This window comes from Marmota flaviventris, chromosome 1 (genome assembly GCF_047511675.1).
Source record: "Marmota flaviventris isolate mMarFla1 chromosome 1, mMarFla1.hap1, whole genome shotgun sequence".
Lineage (NCBI taxonomy): Eukaryota > Metazoa > Chordata > Mammalia > Rodentia > Sciuridae > Marmota > Marmota flaviventris.
The window spans coordinates 4,912,120-4,937,960 of record NC_092498.1 but is presented as its reverse complement, the minus strand read 5'-3'; the positions used below and the strand labels follow the sequence as shown (position 1 = coordinate 4,937,960).

Sequence of the window (25,841 nt, the reverse complement as noted above, 5' to 3'; positions counted from 1 at the left end):
TAAAAGTCTCTGTTTGCATTGGCTGTGTGCTCAAGGAGTGAGAGAGCATGCTTCAACTTAAAAGAGCAATGTCAGCAGTAGGTAATTTCAGATGGCTTTTTGGAGGCTCATTATTCTCCAGGTATCACACTTTTATTCAGAAATGGCCTTGAGCTTCTTCTATCCAAATAGATTTTGCTTGAAATTACATTAGTAATCATAGACTTAAGCCAATTTGAGTTGCTTTGTAATATAAGTGGATGTCTGTTTCTCTGTTCTGTTCATGTGGTATCTTGTGAAATTAGGGGATTTTAAGTGTGTGTGAGGTATGGTTCTTGTGTTCAAGAGCTTATTTAAAAAGCTGAAAGTACTGAAATAACTCTAATGGGAACCCCTGCAAGCTAAATGTCGTTAAAGTGATTCATGCAAATTATGGTAACATAGAGACAGGGCAGATTGTATTTAATGAGAGAGGATCAGGACAGGCTTTGGGAAGGCGTCATCTGAGCCACATTAGGCATGGCCTATGGAGCTGGTGTGGGAAGATCATGAGCAAGGAAGGAAGAGTGTAGGAAGGAGGACGGGCCAAGGGGAAGTGGCTCTTAACGTCCTCTAGCAGGGGGTTGGAAGTTGTTAAGAATTCTGCTCATGATGTTTGTCAAGGTGATGTGAACACCTCTTGATACAATTGGCAGATTTTTTGGTAATAAATTACTTAAATTGGGTATATATTCTGATTATCTTATTGCCTTTTAAATCAGAAAACTGTGTTGCAAAGCAAAAGAGTTAAATACGTTTTATTTCTTATTTGTGTCAGATAATTTCAAATATCTTTAATATTTAAAAACAAAATTAGGAAATTATATAAGATACCTTTTTTTTTCCAGATAGGCAACCAGGTGCATTCTGGTTGAAGTCTAATATGTGAGCAGATGAGAAGGTAGCTCCTGTGGTTTGGGCAGAGGTGGTTTCAGAATTCTGCTCTTTTAGTCCTAACTCCACATTCCTATTCCCCCGTAGCTTTTTAAAATTTTTTAAAAATATTGTTTAGTTGTCAATGGGTCTTTATTTATTTATATGTGGTGCTGAGAATCAAACCCCAGTGCCTCACACAGGCTAGGCAAGTGCTCTACCACGGACCCACAACCCCAGCCCCCGCCCATAGCTTTTAATTGATACTTCTGGCTAATATATCCCTAAGTGGCAAGATATTTTTGTCTTCCTGGAATGGAAGCCTGATGTCAACAGTTGGTCATGGACTTGCCCAGTTGAGAGAACTTCAAGCAGCTTACTGAAGCCAGGAGCTATGGTACACACCTGTGATCTCAGTGACTTGGGAGGCCGAGGCAGGAGGATTACAAATTTGAATCTAGCATGAGCAACTTAGTAAGACTCTGTCAAAAGAAAAAATCAAAAGGGCTGGGATGTAGGGCAGTGGTGGAGGGCTTGTGAGGCCCCAGGTTCCAGGCCCAGTACTTAAAATGGCAGCAGCTTGCTGCAGCGAAAGGGTGACGGAGGCACCAGTGCTGCTGCTCCGTGGCCTTGGCAGCACGGTGAGCATTAGCACTGCAGAGTGCCGGGCTCACCACAAGCTCGAGGCTGCCGGCGGGCAGTGTGGCCATGGAGAAGCCTGGGGCCCCTGCCCCCATGTGGTCTCTGCCATGCTGGAGGCCTCTGTACCTTGGCACCCAGTACAGTGCCCCCAATCACGTGGGCTGATGAGCCCCTGCATCTGTTGCAACTGGGCAGCAGCATTTTAAACTTCATGTAATTTAATTAATTAGTTAATCAGATTAATTGATTTAGATAAGCCGTTTGAGGGCCAGGGGTGAAGGAGAGTGGAGCACGTGTGTGTATCTGAACACAGAATGGGGAGTGTGGAGCCCGGGTCAGGCCGGATTGTGCAGGGCATGCAGGAGTGCTGGTTGGGTGTCCAGGAGAGACGGGACATGTCCAGCTGGAGGGAGGCACTGGGGGTCTAAGGCAAGGAAATGGTGGGACTGACATGAAGGGTTTAGAAGAGTGCTCAGGCTGCACAGGGATGTGGGCTGGAGCGTAAAGGAAGAGCAGTCAGAGGCTGCTGTAGTGCCAAGGCAGGGCCGGACTGACTGCTCTCAGTGGGAAGTGCTGGCAGTCGGTGTGGAGAGAGGGAGGGGAGGCTCCACAGTCCAGGTGAGATTTTGGTGAGGCAGGAGGCAAAGGGGCAGAGCTGGGAGGTGTACGGGAGCAGGGGAGCCCCCTGGAGGGGTCAGCGGGGAGTTCTTATTGCTTGAGTGTTGAGTTGCATGTGTAGGTTGAAAGCTCGGAGGAAGATGTGGGCTGGTTGGAACCAGTGGAGTGTCATCAGTGTGTGGATAGACGTGCAGGTTTGCGAAAGGATAGCATCAAAGGGGAGGGGAGGGGGGTGGCAGCATGGGGGAGGTGGCATCAGGGTGGGGGAGGGGAGGTGGCAGCATGTGTGACCCTTGGGATTGGCAGAGAAAGGTGACCAAGGTGGTACCAGTGACTCTTCTCCATAAAATCAGAACTGTAGGCATATCTCTATCTCTGTGTCTGTCTGTGTATCTGTAAATTTGTTTTAAGGAATTAGCTCATGATCAAGGGGCTGGTGAGTCCAAAATTTATAGGGCACACAGGTAGGCCAGGCAGGAGTTGGCACTGTGGTCTTGTCTTTTCTTTTTTTGTCCTAAATTAGTTATACATGACAGTAGAATGCATTTTTGACATATTGTACAAAAGTGGAGCACAACTTCTCATTCCTCTGGCTGTATGTGGTGCAGTCACTCCAGGAGTGTAATCATACATGTATAAAGGTAATAGTGTCTGTCTCATTCTACCGTCCTTCCCATCCCGACAGCCCCTCCCCTCCCCTCATTCCCCTCTACAAAGTCCAAAGTTCCTCATTCTTCCCATGCCCCCTGGCCCCACTGTGGATCAGCATCTTCTTATCAGAGAAAACATTGGGCCTTTGTTTTTTTGGGGATTGGCTTATTTCACTTGGCATAATATTCTCTAATTCTGTCCATTTACCTGAAGATGCCATAATTTCATTCTTCTTTAAGGCTGAGTAATATTCCGTTGTATATCTGTACCACATTTTTAGAATCCATCTGTTGAAGGGCATCTAGATTGGTTCTGTAGTTTGGCTATTGTGAATTGAACTGCTATAAACATTGACATGACTATATTACTGTGGTATGTTGATCTGAAGTCCTTTGGGTGTAAACCAAGGAGTGGGATAGCTGGGTCTAATGGAGGCTCCATTTCCAGTTTTCTGAGGAATCTCCATACTGCTTTCCGTAGTGGTTGCACCAATTTGCAGTCCCACCAGCAATGCATGAGTGTACTTTTTTTCCCACATCCTCGCCAACCTTTATTGTTGCTTGTATTCTTGATAATTTCTGTTCTGACTGGAGTGAGATAAAATCTTAGAGTAGTTTTGATTTGCATTTTTCTAATTGCTAGAGATGATGAACATTTTTTCATATGTTTGTTGATTGATTGTATATCTTCTTCTGTGAGGTATCTGTTCGGTTCCTTAGCCCATTTATAGATTGGATAATTTGTTTTTTTGGTGTTAAGTTTTTTCAGTTCTTTATATATCCTGGAGTTTAATGCTCTATCTAATGTGCGTGTGGTAAAGATTTTTTCTCATTCTGTAGGCTCTCTCTTGATGTTACTGATTGTTTCTTTTGCTGAGAAGAAGATTTTTAGTTTGAATCCATCTCACTTATTGATTCTTGATCTTACTTCTTGTTAAGGAAGTCAGGTCCTAAGCCGACATGGTGAAGATTTGGGCCTGCTTTTTTTTTTTTTTTTCTATTAGGTGCAGGGTCTCTGTTCTAGTGTCTAAATCTTTGATCCACTTAGAGTTATTTTTTTTGTGTAGGGTGAGAGGTAGGGGTTTAATTTCATTTTGCTACATGTGGATTTCCAGTTTTCCCAGCACCATTTGTTGAATAGGCTATCTTTTCTCCAATGTATGTTTTTGGCACTTTTGTCTAGTATGAGATAACCATGTTTATGTGGGTTTGTCTCTGTGTCCTCTATTCTGTACCATTGGTCTACCAGTCTATTTTGGTATAATACCATGCCATTTTTGTTACTATAGCTCTGTAGTATAGTTTAAGGTTTGGTATTGTGATGCCACCTGCTTTACTTTTCTTGCTAAGGATTGCTTTAGCTATTCTGGGTCCAAATGAATTTCATGATTGCTTTTTCTAGTTCTGTGAAGAATGTCATTGGCATTTTTATAAGAATCGCATTAAATCTGTATGACAGTTTTTGTAATATGGCCATTTTGACTATATTAATTCTGCCTCTCCAGGAGCATGGGAGATCTTTCCATCTTCTGAGATCTTCTTCAGTTCCTTTCTTTAGTGTTTTGTAGTTTTCATTGTAGAGGTCTTTCACCTCTTCTGTTAGATTGATTCCCAAGTATTTTTTTTTTTTTAGGCTATTATGAATGGGGCGGTTTTCCTAATTTCTCTTGCAGTGGATTCATCGCTTATGTATAGAAATGCATTTGATTTATGGGTATTTATTTCATATCCTGCTACTTTCCTGAATTCATTGATTAGTTCTAGAAGTTTCCTTGTGTAATTTTTTGGATCTTCTAAACACAGAATCATGTCATTGGCAAATAGTGATAGTTCAAGTTCTTTTCCTATTTGTACTCCTTTAATTTCTTTTGTCTGATTGTTTTGGCTAGAGTTTCAGGGACTACGGTGAATAGAAGTGGTGAAAGAGGGCACCCTTGTTTGTTCCAGTTTTTAGAGGGAATAGTTTCAATTTTTCTCCATTTAGAATGATGTTGGCCTTGGGCTTAGCATAGATAGCTTTTACAATGTTGAGGTATCTTCCTATTATCCTTAGTTTTTCTAGCATTTTGAACATGAAGAGGTGCTGTATTTTGTCAAATGCTTTCTCTGCATCTATTGAGATATGATTCTTGATTTTACGTCAATTGATGTGATGTATTATGTTTATTGATTTCTGTGTATTGAACCAACCTTGCATCCCTGGGATGAACCCCACTTGATGATGGTGCACTATCTTTTTAATATGTTTTTGAATGTGATTTGCCAGAATTTTATTGAGAATTTTTGTGTGTATGTTCATCAGGTATATTGATTGAAGTTTTCTTTCCTTGATGTGTTTTTGTCTGGTTTTGGTATCAGGGTGATACTAGTCTCATAGAATGAGTTTGGAAGGGTTCGCTCCTTTTCTATTTCATGGTGTTAATTCTCCTTTGAAGGTCTTGCAGAACTTGGCTGAGAATCCATCTGGTTTTGGGATTTTCTCAGTTGGTAGGCTTTTGATGGTATCTTCTATTTCATTGTTTGAAATTGCTTGAAACATTTCATTGCTTGAAATGTTTAAATTGTGTATGTCCTCCTGATTCAGTTTGGGTAGGTCATATGTCTCTAGAAATTTGTTAATGTCTTGTGAGATTTTATTGGAGTATAAATTTTCAAAGTAGTTTCTTATTATCTTCTGTATTTCAGTAGTAGCTGTTGTGATATTTCCTTTTTCATCATGAATTTTGAGTTTTCTCTCTCTTTGTTAGTGTAGCTAAGGGTTTATCAATTTTATTTATTTTTTTCAAAGAACCAACTTTTCCTTTTGTCAGTTTTTTGAATTGTTTCTTTGTTTCAATTTCATTGATTTCAGCTCTGATTTTAATTATTTCCTGTCTTCTACTGCTTTTGAGGTTGATTGTTCTTCTTTTTCTAGGGCTTTGAGATGTAATGTTAGGTCATTTATTTGTTGACTTTTTATTCTTTTGATGTGTGAACTCAATGCAGTGAACTTTTCTCTTAGCACTGCCTTCATAGTGTCCCAGAGATTTTGAGGTGTTGTATTGGTGTTCTCATTTACCTCTAAGTATTTTTTTAATTTCCTCCCTGATTTCTTCTGCAGTTCATTCGTCATTCAATAGCATGCTATTTAGTCTTCAGGTGTTGAAGTAGCTTCTATTTTTTTATTTCATCGTTGATTTCTAGTTTCATTCCATTATGATCTAATAGAATGCAAGGTAGTATTTCTGTTTTTTTGTTTGTATTTACTGAGAGTTGCTTTGTGGCATAACATACGGTCTATTTTAGAGAAAGATCCATGTGCTGCTGAGAAGTGTATTTTCGGTCAATGATCGATGAAATACTCTGTCTGTTAAGTCTAAGTCTTTGATTGTATTATGTAGTTCTATAGTTTCTTCATTTAGTTTTTGTTTGGAAGATCTATCCAGTGTTAAGAGAAATGTGTTAAAGTCACCCAGTATTATTGTGTTGGTCTATTTGATTCTTGAAATTGAGAAGGGTTGGTTTGATTAATGTAGATGCTTCATTGTTTGAGACATAAATATTTATGATTATTATGTCTTGTTGATGTATGGTTCCCTTAAGCAGTATGAAGTGTCCTTCTTTGTCCCTTCTGACTAACTTTGGCTTGAAGTCCACTTTTTCTGACATGAGGACAGACACCCCTGCTTGTTTTACACAATCCATGTGGGTGGTATGTTTTTTCCCAACCTTTCACCTTCAGTCTGTGGATGTCTTTTCCTATGAGTCTGTTGAAGACAGCATATTGTTGGGTCTTTCTTTAAAATCCAGTCTGCCAGTCTTTGTCTTTTGGTTGATGACTTTAGGCCATTAATATTCAGGGTTATAACTGAGATATGATTTGTATTTTTGGTTTATTTTTTGTTTTTAGCTTGACTTAGTTTCTCCTTTGATTGTCCTTTCCTTTAGTGTAGTTCCTCCCTTTCTTGGTTTTCATTTTTTTTCCCATTCTTCCTCATGGAATATGTTGCTGAGGATGTTCTGTAGTGCAGGCTTTCTAATTGTGATTCTTTTAACTTTTGTTTATCATGGAAGGTTTTTATTTTACCTTCAAATCTGAAGCTTAATTTTGCTGGATATAAAATTCTCTGTTGGCATTCATTTTCTCTCTGAGCTCGATGTGTGTTATTTAGGACCTCCTGGCACTGAGGGTCTGGGTTGAGAAGTCAGCTGAAATGCAAATTGGTTTCCTCCTCTATGTAAGATGATTTTTTTCTCTCTCTAGCCTTTAAAATTCTATCCTTATTCTGTATATTAGTCATTCTCATTATAATGTGCCTTGGTGTGGGTCTGCTGTAAATTTTTACATTTGGGATCCTGTAAGCCTCTTGTAGTTGATTTTCCATTTCATTCTTTAGGTTTGGGAAATTTTCTGATATTATGTCATTGAAAAGATTGTGTGTTCCTTTGGTTTGTATCTCTACACCTGGTCTTTTCCTGTTATCCTATATTTCTTGGAAGTTCTCTTCATGGTTTCTTATCATCTTCTCTGCGTGGTTGTCTTCTAAGTGGTCTAGTCTGTTGGTGATGCTTTCCATTGAATTTTTAATTTGGTTTATTGTTGCCTTCATTTTGAGGATTTCTTCTCGATTCCTTTTTATAATCTCTGCTTCTCTTTAAGTGATCTTTCATTTCCTATTTCTCTCTGATACCATCCTTTATTTTGAAGATTAGTCTCACTGTGTACCTTCTAGACTCCTTCTCTGATAGTTCTTCCACTGTGTTGTCTGCATTCTATTGTTGGAACATCTTGGTTTGTTTGAGGTACTTTGTTCCTTTGTTTTTTTCATGTCTTTTGTGTGTCTTCCCATTGTGTGGGCCAGCCAATAGCAAGATGTTCTCATACCCTCTTCCAGTAGTTCCACCCCTTGTAGCCAGCCCCTCTGTCCCTGGGCACTTCCGGGCTCCCTGAGCTGGAGAGAGCCCGGTTTCCTCCAGTTTCTCCAACCCGACCTCCTCCAGGGAACTGTCCCTAGCACTGGCTTTCCACAGACTTGCCAGACCCAGACTGGCCCACGCAAATCCAGCTGCAGTCTGATGGACCCGGGATTCAGATTCCGGAGGCTCTGCCTTGCTGCAGTACCAAGATCTCAGTGCTGTTTCAACTTGCAGAGAGACCAACAGGGATACGCTCACACCAAGGAGCGACCCTGCAAAGAGGCAGTCAGATGTTAGCCACTAGCACACCCAGCAAAAGGACCTCAGGTGTAACCAGACCTGGAGGTACCCTGACAATATATCTCCAGGCCCTGGCCAGTGTCCCCAGACTGAGGCAGCCGTGTTCCAAGATGGCAGCAGTGGCGGAGGCAAACCTATAGGCCCTGGCGGGTGTCCCAAGGTGGTGGGTGTCCCAAGGTGGCGGCTGCCACTTGTAACCAACCCTGTGGGTACTGTGACAACAGACTTCCAGGCAGCAGCTGGCAGCGGGGAATCCGCTGGCCCTCTGCGGGTGGTCTGCAGGCTTACGGCGGGCGATTGGTGGGTGGACATCGGGCGGTAGGCATTGGGTAGGTGAAAGGCCGGTGATGCGCAGGCAAGAGGCAGGCAAATGGCAGATGATAGGTGGTCTGTGCTCAAAAAGCAGGTGATATGCTGGCAGGAGGTGGGCGATCGTGATGGATGAATGAGGGGCAAACATGAGGGGGTCGGTGGGCAGCGATGGCTGCTTCTCAGAGAGACAGTATTACCTTTGCTTAGAATGTAGCCGCCCTCTAGTTCGCCGTCTTGGAAAAGGGCACTGCAGTCTTGAGACAGAATTCTCTTCTGGGAAACCTCAGCTTTTGCTTTTAAGGCCTCAGCCTGGTGGATCATTCCCTACCATGTTGTGTTACTTAATGTTAGCCACAACTACCCCGTACTGTTTTGGCAGCACTAGGTTAGGTTTGGTTAAATGAGCATGTTCTGTGGCCTGGCCAAGTAGAAACATAGAATTAACCATTGCAGAGGCCAAGAAGGAGCAGTCTCCAGGAGAAGAGAAGAAAACTGGAAGCTAGGGTAGACAGCTGTCATTTGCCCTGTCAGGTTACATAGAGAGGTCCCACAAGTGAGGGCCAAGAGGCACCACCAACAGATAAACAGCCTTGAGAGAGGAGTTGGGCAGAGCCCCAATCACAGAGTTGAAGGAAAAAGAGTCACAAGGAAGAGAGCTTTGGGGATGATTCCTGCCCGGGTTCAATTTGCAGCATTGAAAAAAAAAAAAAAGCCAAAAACATAACTAAAATTAAAAACCTTTTGTTCCTAGAGAAAGATAAACTTTCTAAAACAAGAATGGGGTCCTAATTAGAATAAGACACATTCTGTGCTTGTATAGTTTTATCAAAATGGATTCTACTGTCATGTATAATTAAGAACAACTAATAAAATAGTATTATTTAAAAAAGAACACAATGTAGCAATGACAGGCTTCTCACAGAGTTGGTAGTGTAACCTGTAGCATTGGGACATCTAGTGAGAGATGAGAAGGCAATTCATCTGAAGTGTCTTTTTTTTTGGAGGGGGGTGATACTTGGGGTTGAACCCCTAGGGCCCCCTGCACCCTAGGCGAGTGCTCCACCTCTGAGCCATACCCCTAGTCTGCTGAGCAGTCGTGCCCACAGTTACACACAGTGGCTGATAGGTGGCACTGTGTGTCTGCCAAACTGGGCCTCTAGCACAGATACGTTTGGCATCACAGGAGTTGGCAGTTTTGTTTTTATATCATATTAGATATTAAAGAAATGAGCTTAGCTCTTTATGTGGGTTTTATTTCAGATCTTTCTGACTTACATTTAAGGAAGCTGACAGACTATGTGTGGGGTTCATGCTGTGTGCTGGGTGTTCTCTTGCTGCTGCAGGAGGGACCCCCTCGTTTGCAGAGGTGATTTAACATGGAGGCTTTTATCTGACGTCCTGAGGTAGACATCTACACAGGAAGGTGAGGTACTGTGGTACTTGTTGTTGGCTCTTGAAAAAGTCCAGTCACTACAGTGAACTTCAGCAGATGGTGTCTCTGCACCAAGCCAAAGGTACACTTGACCAGTCAGGATTCAGAGCCCCTGAACAGAGAGGAGGGCCACTGGAGAACTGCCTTGTAAAGACCCAGGTTCAGGGTAGGAAATTTAGATTCTGTATATGGCCAAAGATCATTATTTCTAATTTAAAATTCATACTCATTTTAGAAGATTTTAGATGTACAAAATTTTTTCTTTACTATTTCCTGAATTATTTGATCTTTATTCAAGTGTGGTAAGATTTTAAATATTTCAGTACATTGTTTTGTTTGAATGAGTTATTTGGTTATATTTTTCTCCCTCTCTTTTGGTACCAGGGATTGAACTCAGGGGCACTCATTCACTGAGCCACACCCCCAGTCCTATTTTGTATTTTATTTAGAGACTGGGTCTCACTGAGTTGCTCAGCACCTTGCTTTTGCTGAGGTTGGCTTTGAACTGGCAATCCTCCGACTTAGCCTCCCCAGCCACTGGTGTTATAGGTGGGCACCACTGAGCCCAGCTTTTGGTTATATTTCAAGATCATCCAAGCATACAACAAATGACTTGTAGAAATAATTCCATAAATAAATTACTGTATTCCTTTGCTGATCATCTTGGGATATATTACAAAAACTTCGATAAAAGCAGAAGTCACTCTGTAATCACTGTTATCGTTATATCTTTTTCTTTATTGTCCTGAAGTATAAACAGGTACATAGATGTACTGTGTTTTGATAATATTTTCTATCTTATGACATACTCCTTGGCATTATGTCATAAGCACTTTCCTAAGTAACATTATTTTCAGGGAGGTCTGATGTGCCTTCTCAGTACCAGCTCTTTTCCTACATTTAGGTTCTGATATTTTTCTACCAGGACACATTTTTTTTTTTTTTTTTTGGTGGGGGACATAATCTGCTATGTGAGAGTCTGTAATTAAGATTTTTTGATTCAGATGGTTCTGATTTGAGAATTTGCTGTCTTGAATGAAGCAAATAACTTTCTGACTACAATATTTACCTGGCTCACCGGGTCTTTGAATACATTTGAATTTCCCCTCAAAATTTTAAGTGGACCTGTGGGAGGGAAACTGAGTATTGGGAAAGTGCCTTTCCAGAAGATTTCTAATGGGTAGAACCCTAGCCCATGAAATTTTCTGATCTAATGATAAGGAATCATTTTGTTTTCTCAATTGAACTGCCTTTAGAGTGAATCACATTGAGATTTGGCTTTTGTTGAAAGCGTCTTGATCAGTCTTAACTGTCATGTCAATCGTCTTTTTTTTTTTTTAATATTTATTTTTTAGTTTTCGGCGGACACAACATCTTTGTTTGTATGTGGTGTTGAGGCTCAAACCCAGGCCGCAAGCATGCCAGGCAAGCGCACTACCGCTTGAGCCACATCCTCAGCCCCATGTCATCATCTTTTTAGAGTAGAGGCTCCACAGGTGCACAGCCTGGGTTTTCACACTGACCGAGCCCCTTCCTAGCATCTCAGTGCCAGCCTCTCAGAGGCTCTGCTTCCCCAGCTGCAGGATGGGTGTGATGGGTGTTATTGGAGGGTGTAATTAGGTAGCCCTTGTAAAGGTTGAAAGCATAGCACTTACTATGCAGTAGATGTTATGTGTGACATTAATACTAGTAGATGTTGCTGTTCTCTTAATCCCGGGGCCACGAGCGTGGGAGGGCTGGAGTGGCGGGGCTGCAGCTTCCTAGCTTTGTGGCTTTGGGCTAGTTATTCAACCATTAGTGTTTTAATCTGCAAAATGGGGGGTACGGAAACCTACTTCAGCATGTTGTTGTGATGTTTACATGGGATAAGAAACAGCACAGTCACTGACACTATTAGTATTGATCATAAATGAAGAGGCCCTTACAAGTTAAAAGAAGCAAGACATGTAGAGATAAAAATCTAGTGAATAATCCAAGGTAGTATATGAGCAAGTCCATGACATATACTGCAGTCTACAAATTTGAAATGAACACCAGTTTAGACTTAGTTCAGAGAAAATGCTACAGTTTTAGTTTATTCTGATAGAATAGTTTTATAAAACTATGTTCTTATTTGAATTAATTCCATGGAGGAGGAAGGGAGAAATTGTGTTCTATTTTTAATAAATTGATTTGACTTTTACAGATTAGTGCTCTTTGAGTTTTTACCTCTTACCATAAGACTCTAACAAAGACTGTACATTGCAGACATGAAAGGAGTGAGAAAGTCCCCTTTGGCTGAAGGTTTTTTGAAGGTCTAGGGTAGAAGTTGAGGCTTTGGCTGAGTGGAGGTGTCTCACAGGCCCTGCAAGGTCCATTTGCTCATTTATTCTCTGATCTATGTTTATGGGACCTGCCATCTCCTGATGGTGGTTCTGGACACTGTAGGATTGGCTGCGACCAAAACAGGATCAAAATCCCTGCCATGGTGGAGGTCACGTCTGTGTGGGGCAGCAGACGGTAAAGCAGTGAGAGTAGGTGCTAAGGAGAAAGTGAAACGGGAACAGGAGCAAAGGCGTGCTGGGCTTGGAGCGTGGGCCTCACTGTCCCCAGGCTGCGCGTGTGGCCTCTGCATGCTGGCTGAGGAGTGGGCTCGGGCAGGAGACTGAGTTTCTGCACTCTGTTCCCACTGCTTTGGATGAAGAGCTTTTTATGGCCACACACCATGCATATTAAGGGATGGCAAATTGTTTTACCTTAACAGACCCCAAGGGCAGGATTCCATGTCACTAACTTAGAGTTTGTGTTCTGTTCTGCTGAGACTGATGTGTGGATGGGGCTGTGTTTTGTTGGGGGAGGGCTCACATTGTAAGAGGCTTCTTGTTCAGTTTTGAAGTATGTCTGATGAGGGTCATCAGAACAGTGAGAGGTCTTGAAGGATGTCCTGGGAGAAATGGTTGAGGGAGATAACATCATTGGGCTTGCAATTTGGTCGGGAACCGTCAGCTCTCTTGGAATCCTGACAGGCAGATGGGTGGACAGGTGGGCAGCGGTGCCAAGGGCCAGCCTAGGGCCAGTGGTTGCAGACTTTAGCCTGTGTGCTGAGAGCCACTTCACAGATGGGTCGCCAGCAGGCTGGGGCTGCATGCTGTATACCTGGAAGGGAGGCACTGTGGACTAGTGTGAGTGTGGTGGTGAGCACATGGATCTCACTGTGCTCTAGTACCCTTCTTAGAAGAATGGGGCAGTGTTGTGGGAAGATGCAAGAGTCTGGTTTGCAGAAATGCCTGCAGCAGTGCCCATGACCAGTAGAGCTGTTGCAGTGTTCTTTCAAGGGTAGTAGATGCCTCCTGCAGCCAGGGCCAGGCCAGCAGATTCTTCATGCTCGCACTGGTCTCTGCTCACTGGCTTTCCTAGTTTGCAAGTTATTTGCCTGTATATTTTTGCAGCAAGCACTGCCTTTTGGGATTGTTGTGCATTTAGGACCACTGGCCTTTTATCCAGCTAATGCTTGTGAGATGCCTTAGTCAGTTCATCACTTTCTTTTGCTTAAGTGGCACTCCAGCAAATGGCTACAGCACAACTTGTCCATTTTCCTGCTGATAGACATTTGGGTTGTTTCCAGTTTGGGGTTCTTACAAAAAACTTGTTATGAACGTTTGGCTCTGTATCCAAAGGTCTGTGGATATGTTCTGTTTCCCTTGGCTGTACACTTAGGAGTGCAGTTGCTTTGTCACATGGTACATGTACAGTTAATTTTATGAAAATACCCAGCTTTTTCCAAAGTGGTTGTGCCACCAGCCTATGAGAGTCCTTTGTTCATATCTTAGCCTAAATTTGACGTGTGGTGCATTTTATTGCTATGATCTTAATTACAATGAGTGGCTTGCCTTTTTGTGTACTTATCGGTCATTTGTATATCTTTTGTGAAATGACTGAATCTTTTGTCCATTTATGTGTTTTTTTATTGAAATTTTATTGATTTATCTTATTGAGTTGTAAATGTTCTTTATATATTTTGAATATGTCTTTTGTCAGATGTGGGTATTGCAGATATTTTCTCCTAGTCTGTTGTTTGTTTTTAATTTTTTAATCATATCTTTTGAAGAATGTAAAAAGTCTAGTTTATCAGTGTTTTTCCTTAATTGTTCATGCTTTTTATGTTCTAAATTATTTTTGCCTACTTCAATATGAAAGTTTTAAATATTCTGTTTTAGAAATTCTATAGTTTTAACCTGCATATTTAAATCCATTATCTATTTTTAAATAATGTGTATATGACATGAATTAATATGTATAGAACAAGTAGATGCTCTGTGGATGTCAGTTATGCCAACAGCTTTTCTGAAAAAGACTGTCCTTTCCTCCTAAAGTACCTGGGCAGCTTTATCTAAAATCATTTGACCACAACATGCATAATGCTGCTTTTATGATTTTGTGAATAAATGAGAAATGACTCATACAATATGCCTCTGATGGCAACTCAAGATCTTGCCGTGCTTCTGAACTATCATGATGAACATTTATTTTCATACCCTGGTGAATTATTTTTTAATTAAAAAATCCATTGCAGAGATGAGACAAGTAATTGCAAAACCTGACCTCACACTGGATCCTGGCCTGGAGAGAAAAACATGCTATAAAGAATATTAATAGATCAAATGACAAGAGTTGCATAGGAACAGTAGATTAAAGTTTTATAATAATGTTAGTATATGAAGTGATAATCGTACTGCGGTTACGTAAGAGAAAGGTTCCTATTTTAGTAACACATACTAAAATATTTAGGAGTACACTGCCAGGATGTGTATAATTTACTTTTAAATGATTCTAAAGAAATGTGTGAGGGAGCAAGGAAGCACTGCTGATAAAGTGTTTTTACCCAGTAGTAAGGTTTGTCATTTATGCTAAATGTAATATTATTTCTAAATAAAAATGTTTCAAAATAGTGTTTTAAAATTTATTATATCATCTTGTTGACTTAAAATTTGCTATTTTGTAAAAAAAAAAAAAAAGAATTTAAATGTATTAAAATAGCTCTTAACAGTGATTTTTTTGAAAAATGTGAATAGAAATTTCTTGGGATTCTGGGAGTTGAACCCAGGGCCTTTGCACACCCTAGGCAGGCAGTCTACCACTGAGCTACACCCTAGCTGTGAGTAGAAATTTGCTTGAAAAATAAATGGCTATTCTAGATGTAATTTACCATTTAACTTTCTTTTTTAATTAAAAAAAAATTGGTACTAGGGAATGAACCCAGGGGCCTTAACCACTGAGCAATATCCCAGCCCTTTTTAATATTTTATTTAGAGACAGAGTCTTACTGAGTTGCTTAGGAGCTTGCTGAGTTGCTGAGACTGGCTTTGAACATGTGATCCTCCTGCCTCAGCCTCCTGAACCACCATACCCAGCCTAATTTACTATCTTAAAAAATGCAATGTGATGATGTCTTATATTGCAGATTCTCTGTCTTTAAAATCATGCTCTTAATGTTTTGGGATAAACTGGCCTCTCTGAAGTTTTCTGATGACAAATGTGTTCTCTTCCAGTATCTTTTTGGATACCTGCTTTGACTGATGTGAATAGTTTAAAATGATCACAGAGCTATGTGCACAAGAACCCTTTGTCTGTCCTAGGATGACAGGATTACTGTGAAGTTCTGATATAGCTCCATGGATCTAATGTGAACCTAGTTGTGTTTTTTTTTTTCCTTTTTTTTTTTTTTATATCTTTATTTATTTTTTTATGTGGTGATGAGAGTTAAAACCAGGGCCTCGTGCGTGCGAGGCAAGCGCTCTACCGCTGAGCTACAACCCTAGGCCCCAGTTTTGTATTTGATCTGTGTTCTGTTACAGCAAAGTCCATATACCTACAGAGCTGCCGGACAGAAGATCTGCTTGTAGCCTGGAAGCCTGAGAGGCTTAGGGCATAGCAGACAGCCAGTCAGGCCTCACGGAGCCTGTGAGCTGATCTGGTCAGGAGACCATCGTGTCCACTTACGGCAATCCCTGAGGGTTGTCTTATCTGCTCAGGATGGTCGGGAAGACACTGAGGGTTGTGTTTTCCCCCCGGGTGGTTGGGGCGTCGCCGAGGCTTCTCTTATCCACTTGGGACAGTTGGGGAGACCACTTGTCTGCTTCATCTTGTCCACCTGTCATGGCCAGGTGGGTCCCTTACTGTATTGTCTCACCGCTTGCCACTTTCAGGGTCTTAGCTGACTCAGTTCTGGTGCTTTATTTTCTCCCCTCCTCGTGTGAAGGGTAAGTGTTCGTCACGGCGGTGCGTTTGGTGCAGGCCTGTGTCACTGTGCCTGGCCTCAGAGCCCCTGATCTGGGGTCTCCGTTCCTGCCCTTTGGCTGTGTCTGCTGTTCCACATTCCTAATGTCTGCTGAATACTTTTTCAACTCCTGAGATTATTGTTGGAATTTCCTGACTTCTCTAGAGTCCTCTCAGTGGCAAGGGCCGTCCTCACGTGGCCAGTGTTTATGCTCATGTTGTCTTCAGGCTTCACTGTGTTGTATGGTCTCCTGGTTCTGTCTTCAAAGGAGTGACTTCATCACCCTGGACAGCGCAGTGGCCTGTGAGCTCTAGTCCACGCTGAGCCCGCACGGGTTGAGCTCCTGCTGCATTCTGCAGTGAGGAAGTAATACAGGCGCCGTCCTCCTTAGCTGAATGCCTGCTGCTGAAGTGGCTCTGCTGAGGGGTGCTTGGTGGTGTCTACGTGTGCACGGTCACGGCAGTCTTATGAGAGAGAGCTATGGGCACTCCAGAGGGACAGTGCTGTTGGCTGCTCAGGGCTCTGCCTGCCTTCCGGGGCTTCATGGAGACTGAGGAGTGCCTTGTATCCACTCAGCCACGGACATTCACAGCTCCTCTCACGCTCTGCAGTGAGAATCAAGGTTCGCTCAAGAATGACTTTTACTTTTTTAAAAAAAATTGTAGGAAGTGAATAGAATTCCTTCTTAAAAGTCTAAAATGTATTAGGAGATTGAAAATACTGTTTTTAAAATGTATCTCCATATGAGAGACACTGTCTTAAAGGTTGATTTTTGCATTTTAAACTTTTTGAGGTCACAAGCCCCTTTAATCTTTTAATTTATTTTTTGCAGTGCCAAGAGATGGAATGCTGGGTCTCTCATATGCTAGGCAGGTGCCCTACCACCTCGCCGTACCCCCAGCCACGGGCCTCTAGGAATCTCTAGATGTAGGAGGTGGCCGCTTCTCCTCAAGCCCCAGGGTCAGGTTTGGATTCTGCCCTCCCAGGTCACTTGCATGCCTTATCTCAGCTCAGTGCCTCTGACCCCACAGGGAGGTGCTTGTGGAATGGAGTAGGTTGTCCTCCGTGGATCACTGGTGTGTGTAGATTGCCGAGTTTGTTCAGTGAAGAAGGAAGGACTTCCAATGGAAGACTAAGTGTTCTTTTTATAAACCAGTCTCATTGAACTTGTTAACCCTGTTTTGCCTGAAGATAGTTCCGTTTCAGCATACCCCCCTCCCACCTGCCTGCCTGCCTTCTAGTATGCAGAATCTGAGGCAGTCAGGAGAGTGTATGCAGGACCAAAGGAAGGAACAGCTGGAGGAATCTGGGTAGGAGAAAGCCAGGATGGCAGAACAGTGCAGCCGGGAGACCAGGGGCAGAACGGTGCACGCATCACGCGGGCCTGTCTAGTCACAGAAGAGAGGCCCCCAGGGTGCTGCGCTCCCCAGCAGCTCAGGGAAAGAGGGACACCTCCTCTGTAATGAGTCACAGGGTCCGAGAGCAATGTGGTCCCAACCAGTGGGCTTTCCTAACAGGCTGCTTTCCTGACACCGAGACTGGAGAGATTGTTCAGACCTCCCACTAGTCCTTCATCCTGAGTCCCGCAGTAGCCAGGGCAGTGAGCTGCTGGTTCCTCTTCCAGTGGCCTGTGGGCCCCTTGTGGAAGCACATGGTGCATGTGCAGCTCTCCAGTGGGGTTGGCGGGGTGAAGCCAGAGCCCTGAGGAGAGGTGAACTCCACGCCTTTCATGTCATCCCTCGCAGGAACACAAGCAAGGGATGTTTCAAGTTTAGCCTCAGAAAATTCTTGTTGATGAATGGTGATGGTATCTAGTGCTGGAATTGAGAGCAGACCCATGTCTTCTGTTGTCTGGGGAGGAACAAGCTTCCCACGCATTTCTGTGGTAATCCAGGAGCCTGGCTCTGTGGCTCTCTACACTGAGGGGAGCAAGGGAGCCTCCATACTGGCCTGGCCCCCAGGAGCCACTGCAGGGACCCTGGCACAGGGGCTGTTAGGAGACCAGAGCTGGGACTTCGTGCCAGAGAAAGGCTGCGGTAATTATAGCCTGAAAACCTTGAATGGAGTGGTGCAGCGCGCTCTAGGAAAACAAAAGAGAACAGATCGTCGGCTGATGCAGAGTCCTGTCCTGCTTCCTCCCCCACCTCTTGTGATTGTTTTTTTTGTGAGTGTGTGGTGCTGGGGATTGAACCCCGGGCTTTGTGCATATGAGGTTAGCACTCTACCAACCGAGCCACATCCCCAGACCCTCTCGTAATTCTGAATTGAGTGGAACCATTAGAGGTTTATCCTAAGGTAGGACGGTCAAGGTATCAGGAATGCTTTGAAATCGTGATTCTTAATAGTAAACAGGTCCGATGTGTCTCCAGAAGTGTTATAGGCTAAGATGCCTGTCTGAAAGGGACCCTGTTGTACATTATTTAAAACTGTTCCCCTGACTTGCCATTCGGTGTCATCTTGCATGAGTGTGGCCACCAGGGGCTGCCTCTGACCGCAGCTGTGGATGACGGTCCCTGGGCTCTGACAGTAGTGGCAGTCTCCTGCTGCACTGAGGGATTTCCTTGTGTGGTGACGGGATGGCAGTGATCATTCATGATGTTGACCTGGAGATAGGATGGGGCTTGGGAAATCCAGGTTTGCAGGTTTTGGGGCCAGAGGCAGGTTCTCTGTGGCCCCTCGTCTGGGTGGAAAGGGGAGTCAGAAGGCCTCTCCAAGAAGGGGTTGACTGCAGCGCAGGTTCCCTCCTGTGCCTGGGTCTTCTAACTCCAGGGACCAATCCCCAGTACCCCCCACGTGGCATCTTGGCATCGAAGCCCTGGGGTGCTGGCAGACTGCCTCTTCTATGGCAGGGAGCCTCAGCAGGTGCTTGCCCCAACATCTGTCACTAGGTGGACTCCCTGACGGAGGTGCCCCAGGGTCTGCCCCGCCCCTGCTGGGAGTTGAGAAAAGCACCAAGGGATGGGTCAGGGCTTGGGCTTCCTGAGTACTACTCACCTCTGCAGAGAGCCTGGGGGGTTGGCTCGTAGCCTGCCTCGCCCTGGCCCTCAGCCAAGCCCTCCCTTAAGAATGCATTAGACTCACTGGTAAAAGACTGTTGGCACAGTTGGTGAGACCACCAGTGGCCACTTGGCTTCCCGAGGCCCCTGCCATGGTCTTACGATAGCCTTGGGCCGTCCTCTTCACCCAGCAACTGGAGCGTCGGGCTGCAGGTTATCCAGGACCTGTTAGGGGGTTGTTAGAGCTGACGCTTCTCTGCAGGCACAGCGTGGAGCTGGAAAAGGTCCCCAGGCGGAAGGCCAGATGGCAGGTGGGCTGTCTGCCTGCTGCTCTTCCTTCTCCACTCTCAGCTGTCTAATCCTGGGTGCCTGTGGCGTGGTTGGTGTTGCAGGGGTCAGCTTGGGAACCCATCCCTTCTGCCCAGTACTGGCTGTTGTTTCTGGGGGCAGCAGTAAATGGGAGAGTCCTGTTCCCAGTTGCATGACTTACAACCTGGGTGCTCTGGTTCCTTGAGACATCTGCTTCCCTGTGAACTTGGTGAGGGGTTTGCTGTTCAGACACAGAGCTGACCGAGTGCTGCTGGGAGAAATGCCTGGTGGCAGTTGGTCCTGCAGTGACTCAAGTCATGTGGGAAGGTTAGGGAGGAATGCGTGTAATTCCACCACCTCAAGGAGGGCCTTTTTGGCTCTTTTTTTTTTTTTGGGTACCAGGATTGAACTCGGGCACCCGACCACTGAGCTGCATCCCCAGTCCTATTTTGTATTTTATTTAGAGACAGGGACTCACTGAGTTGCTTAAGGCCTCGCTTTTTGCTGAGGCTGGCTTTGAACTCTTGATCCTCCTGTCTCAGCCTCCTGAGGCGCTGGGATTATAGGCGTGCGCCATTGCACCCGGCCCTTTTTGGCTCTTTGATGGAAGGATTATTTTGTTTTTCTTATAGTTTCTTCAAATGGCATTTTTTTGTAAGGGAGGTAAATCAGGTTATACTTAATCACTTTCATTGTTCTACACATCATCCTGTAGTCCTAGAGAGACAGCTTTTCTTTCCTCAAACTCTGATAGGCAATTTAATGACATTTGCCCCCACTGCCACACAAGTGCCTGATGTGGCCACTTGGCAGGCCTCTGCAGGCAGAGGGATGGCTCACTTGACGTTTCTACAGGTAAGTTGGGTGTGCTTCCTTCCCACTGAGAAGGTTCAGGAGTTAGTTGGAAGCCCTTGCCCGGAAGTCGCTGAGGCAGAGCAGCTAGAGATCCCGTGTTCGTAAGGTTCCTAGGGCGGCCTCAGTCTGTTGCCAGCTTGTGCAGGCTTTTTTTTGGGGGCGGGCGGTACTGGGGATTGAGCCCAGGGACACTTAACCACTGAGCCACATCCCCAGCCCTTTTCCATATTTTATTTAGAGAGAGAATCTCGCTGTTACTGAGGCTGGCTTTGAACTTGTGATTCTCCTACTTCAGACTCCCGAGTTGCTAGGATTACAGGAGTGTGCCACCGCACCCAGAAGCTTGTGCTGTTTGTTTGGGCTTCTTGATCCTCACAGGGGTTCTGCCGGGTCCAGAGGGAGCATGCAACAGAGTTGAAGAAAGTGCTGAGAGGACAGTTGGTAGCACATGGTTGTCACAGGAAAAAAATAGATAACGTCTTTTGGGTAGCATTGGCTTGCTGGTTAGTGTGCTCATCTAGGATTGTCTGTGTGTTGGATGTGGGAATTCTGCTGTGGGGCAGTTCCTGGAACATGGTGGGCAGGTGCTCTCATCCAGGGCAACCTTCTGCTTTGTGTCTTTTAGAATGTCGTTCTTTCAGGAGGCTCGACAATGTTCAGGGATTTTGGACGTCGACTGCAGAGAGATTTAAAAAGAGTGGTGGATGCCAGATTAAAACTTAGCGAAGAGCTCAGCGGCGGCAGAATAAAGGTAGGAGAGGCGAGTGCCTCTTGCTGACTTGCCCTTACACAGAGCTGCAGGAGCGTGTCTGTCTGGAGCTCAGACTGAGCCGGAAGCTCTTTCTCATCACACAGAGGTGCAGCAGGGGCTCTTCCTGAGCTCACTCCAGGCCCCTGGTTACGACTGAGCCCTGCACCAGGGCAGCGGCCGTCTTGGCTCTCAGCAGCCCCCAGTGCCAGTAGCGTTCTTCTGTGTTTTAAGAGTTCAGGGCATGTAGCGTGATGACCAGGACCCTTTTGTTGACAGTGGGGTTCTTTGGAAATGTTCTCATTAAACTAAAACAACCAAGATTTCTCCAGCATAATTCCTGACTAGCTGGTGACTTCATTTGGATGTCTGACCAAGACTGGGCTTTGTTAGGGAAGGAGAGCAAGGAGGGAAGCCCACTGACGTGCAGACAGCTGCTGCAAAGGACGGTGTCCTTTGGTCTTGCAGGTGGCTTTCATCACTGGAACTGCCTCTGCAGGGCTCAGCCATTGGGCTTGCCAGGGTCTTTTCCCATTCAGATGCTTTAGTGTAAGTGGTGACCTCTGCTGGCCCATCTGCTTTGGTCCCTGGACCACCTGCCGCAGGGGCGAGTGCGATGAACTCGAGGGAAGGTTTCCGTACCCTCATGGTGGAGGGAAGGCCCAGAGGGAGCCATTGTCTTACCAGCTGGTAGAGTAAGATCTGCTTGCACTGCTTGGACTAAATGTGAGCTGGTTCATTTTGCAGCCCAAGCCCGTGGAGGTGCAGGTGATAACACATCACATGCAGCGCTACGCCGTGTGGTTTGGAGGCTCGATGCTGGCCTCCACGGTGAGTCCCTTCCTGGATGGTTCTGGGTTTTGGTTTTTGTTTTGCATTCTTTGTTGAATTTGGATAAACATTGTCTCTGAGGGTTAAATAGTAAGTATTGTACTTATATGGCTTTAAACAGACACATGTTTAATTTTGTCAGATACAAACATATTTTAATGATCATTTAAATTGAACAGCTAATTACTAAGTATCATTGCTTGGGATGCAGATAACATGGATAAGTAACATCTAAAAAAAAAAATCTTTCATTAATCACTAATTCCAATGATTTTCCCAAGTGATGATTTCTTTCACCCTCAAATTTGTTAATTTAAGGCCAGCACATATTTGGTCCTAAATAAATGGAGGCTGAATAAAAATTTTTGGTGTGTGGTGCTGGAGGTCAGTGAGGGGTATGTTTCTTTTCCTGAGCCGCTGGGATCAGACCCAGGCCTCACGCCCATGGGGCAAGGGCTCTGCTGCTGTAGCACGCCCCAGTGAACCTGTGAAAGTGACATAGACTGCTGTTTAGTTCAGCATGAGAAAGAGGTAGGGCCTGACCACAGTGGCCTGGAGAAAGCATGGAGGTTTGCATCGGGAGGTTCTCTGTGCCCAGCAGTTGCTTTAGCTTATCTCCCTCTGAGCGCCTGGGCTGCCTTCTCACTGCCGCCTCTTGCAGCCCGAGTTCTTTCAGGTCTGCCACACCAAGAAGGACTATGAGGAGTACGGCCCCAGCATCTGCCGCCACAACCCCGTCTTCGGAGTCATGTCTTAGTGTCTGCCTTGAAGTCGCATTCGATAGTGTCATGTTGGGAACGAGTGTCCTCAGAGCCCAGAGAAGACTGCAGCTCCTGTACAGGCGACGCTTGGTGTGGGGTCCCGCCGCGAGCTGGCAGCGCCCAGTGCATGAGGCACCGTGCTGTCTTCACGAAGCCATTCTTGATGTGCTGGCGGCGATCTGCCCTTCTGCCTCCCTCCCTCTCTGCCCTCCCCATCTGAGCTTCTAGTCGACAAATACAATTCTGAAGGAATTCAAATGCAACTTTAAAAATTGTTAGAGAAAAAAATGGTGTGAAATAGTCCCCCCACTGGAAATATCGTGGGGGCGTAAACACTGATCCTCCCAGCTTATTTTTGTAAATAAAACGTTATAAACTTGAAATACAAATCGATGTTTATATTTCCTATCATTTTGTATTTTATGGTATTTGGTACAACTGGCTGGTACTAAGCACGAGTAGATATTGATGTCATGGAGTGCTGTAATAAAGTTTTTAATTGTGAGGCATGTTCCGATATGTTTATAGGCAAACAGAATAAAGCGAAGACTTTTTGCCACACGTTTACTAGAAAATGATACACTTTCCTGGGGTGATGTGAAGTCTGAACACTAAACAGGGTTGTGTGAGAGTCATCATGGGTACTGTGTCTGTTAGTTGTTTTGTTTGAGCTTTCTGGAATTGTTTTATAGAAGATGATGGTTCGATGTTGGTGAGTGTTGGATGAAATGCTACCTTGCACCTTGTAATAAAAGCTGTTAGAATCTTTATAAATATTTTCCTGCTGTGGTGTGGTGGTCTTTTGATCCCTTCCCCCCAAACTTTTAAAGAATATTAAAGTTTGTTTCACATGGGTGGAGAATTTGGTGATGAATGCATTGTTGGTGGAAGGGGGTGTCTAAAATGACTCACACTGCCAGTTCTGCAGCAGCCACCCCATCGCTGGAGTGGACGGCAGCTAACATGTCAGATGTGGTTTGGGCTGGGGTGTGGGATGGTCCTGTGGACCTCCGGTGCCCCTTCTTGGAATATAAGAGTTGTGCTTTTAAGCTTTCAGTAACTACTTGGGCATTTGCTGAGTTGGTTGCTGGCTTGAAAGGTAATTTGCCAGATTAATAGATTTAGATTTATTCTATTCTTCATATGATCTGTATGATTCTTTTAAAGCTGATATTTATGATTTTCCCTTTAAGTTGCCAGATATACTTTATTCTCAGAAGATTTACCTTTGTAACCATTTTGGTTTTAATATTTAAAATTAGAAACAGGTTGAGGAGTAAACCTAGCCCTTATCAAGGCTTCATCTTCTAAAGTTTCATTTACCCATAGTCACCTGTAGTCTGAAAATATTTAATGGGAAATTCAGAGAGAGACACATTCATGTAACTTTAACTGGAGTATATTATTATGATTCTTATAATTTATTATCATTTGCTAATCTCTTACTGTGCCTACTTTATCAGTTGAACTTTATTGTAGACTTGGCCATGGCCACGCACCACAGCATGAGCCGCCTGGAGCTTCACCCAACACTCTCGCTTCTGGTGTTGGTCAGCTTTTTGTTACTGTAATGAAATACCTCAGGCAGTCTGCTAGGAAGGACAGATTTCAAGTTCAAGGGTGTGGCCCCTGCATCAATTCAGTTCTGGTGGGGCCCTCAGCTGCTCAGTTGGGGTAGGTGGCCATGATAGGTGCCTGTGTAGGAGCAGTGGCCACTACTGAGTACAGGAGAGCAGTGGGTGGGGCTCTCGGCTGGTTGTGGAGTGTGGTCATGGCCAATGGCCACTCTCAGTACAGGAGCCAGAGGCTGGGTGGCTGGCTCAGGCTTTCCCTCCTTAATGCTGATTATGGGCAGTGACCCCAGGGATCCCAGGGCCCCCTTCTGGGCTCTGCTTCTCAATAATTCCACACTACCGCCCAATACCCGTGTCCTGGGAACCAGGCCTCCAACAGGAAACTTTCGGGGTCAAAACATCCAGACCATAGCGGTAGGCATTTTTTTTGTGTGGGTGGGAAAGCAGTATGTACAGGGCCTGTGTCTGTGGTGTCGACGTGGAGTGGGGCTGGGGACAGTCTGCCCACGTGCCAGTTAGACCTGTGTTCCTTACCAACTGATGTCCTTGAAAGAGGGGCAACTGGGTTCATGGCGGGTTAACTCCCTCCTCAGCAGAGTCCCCCAGATCGTCCCCCAGCGTCTCTAGGCCGGGGAGCTCTGGTTTTCCTCCTGGGTTTCAAGGGTCTCAAAATCTGACTACTAAATTTGGACACTAGCAGGTGTTTAGTGGACACTTTAACCCGGGTGGTGCCACAGTGCATCTCTTGTGGGTGGCCTCTGTCCACTCTTACTCATGGAGTGTGGCCACCGGCATGTGACCTCAGCCTGAGACCAGCGAGGACACTGAGTGGTAAGGGTGCTCTGTGGCAGTGAATGTGCTCGGAAGCTTCCCCAGCACCACCCCTGAGCCCCTGTGGGGAGAGAGGGCGTTCTGTGATTAACACCTTCTTTATGAGCCTTCCATTCCATCTCATTTGTAAAAGTTACGATTGTGCCAAACAAGATTGTGAGGTTAATCAAGTTCACAGCTTGTTTAAGACCACAAGAGAGGCCCATGAAGAATATTTATCTGTTAAATAATTCTTTACTTAATTAAAGAATATTTCATAATGTTTCTTTTAAAAGTAGCTGTCAGGCCTGTTAAATAGAAATATAAATTGATTAGCAAAATAATCGTGTGGGGCTCTAATTGGCGATTACATCAATTTTAGTTGGTCAGGTGGAAATAAATCATTTTAAAAAGAGAAGATGCTAACTTGATCTTAGCATTATTATGAAAGGTTTTAAAATATTACCTGACCCTGCGTTGTTTCTCAAGTAAGCGCTGTTTATCCTCTGTAGGCTGACTTCTTAGGGTTTATGTTTTGTTTGGGGATGACATTTTTTTCTGTGGGCTTGTGTCTATAGCATATTCTACTGAGAATTTCAAAATTTTTAATTGAGAGGAATATAGGTTTAAATTATTAAAAATTAGTTGCAAACCTGGGGGTTTATGACGTCAAGTAAAAGTTCAATGATATGGCATTGGCTGTATTTCCGATATTTAGGAGTCAGTAGTAACTGGTCAGAGTCCCTTTGACTCACTCTTGCTTCTCTGGCACTTAGTGCACGTAAATCCTCAGGGGTTTCCCTTCAGACGGATTTTGGCCTGAGTAGTCCCTTGTGCCCCTGGACTTGCGTGGTGACAGTGGCAGTGTGGTGCGGCACTGTGTTGTTGCAGTGAAGTCATTTGTGTATTCTGGTGCAGCAGAACTTGGGCTGAGCAGTGAGAAGGGCTCCTGTCTGGTTC

At 44.5% G+C, this 25,841-nt stretch overlaps 1 protein-coding gene across 2 annotated transcripts in view; it reads left to right on the top strand.

Annotated features, from left to right (window-relative positions):
• Actr3b (actin related protein 3B) overlaps positions 1-23,250 on the top strand; it is a 71,941-nt gene extending 48,691 nt beyond the window's left edge. For both annotated transcript variants that reach the window (XM_071610698.1, XM_027943376.2), the window contains 3 exons: positions 20,783-20,908; positions 21,653-21,736; positions 22,398-23,250. In XM_071610698.1, coding sequence (XP_071466799.1) covers positions 20,783-20,908; positions 21,653-21,736; positions 22,398-22,493 — 306 coding nt within the window. In that variant the 3' untranslated portion in view covers positions 22,494-23,250. The remainder of the gene's footprint in view (positions 1-20,782; positions 20,909-21,652; positions 21,737-22,397) is intronic.
• Positions 23,251-25,841: the final 2,591 nt, after the last annotated feature.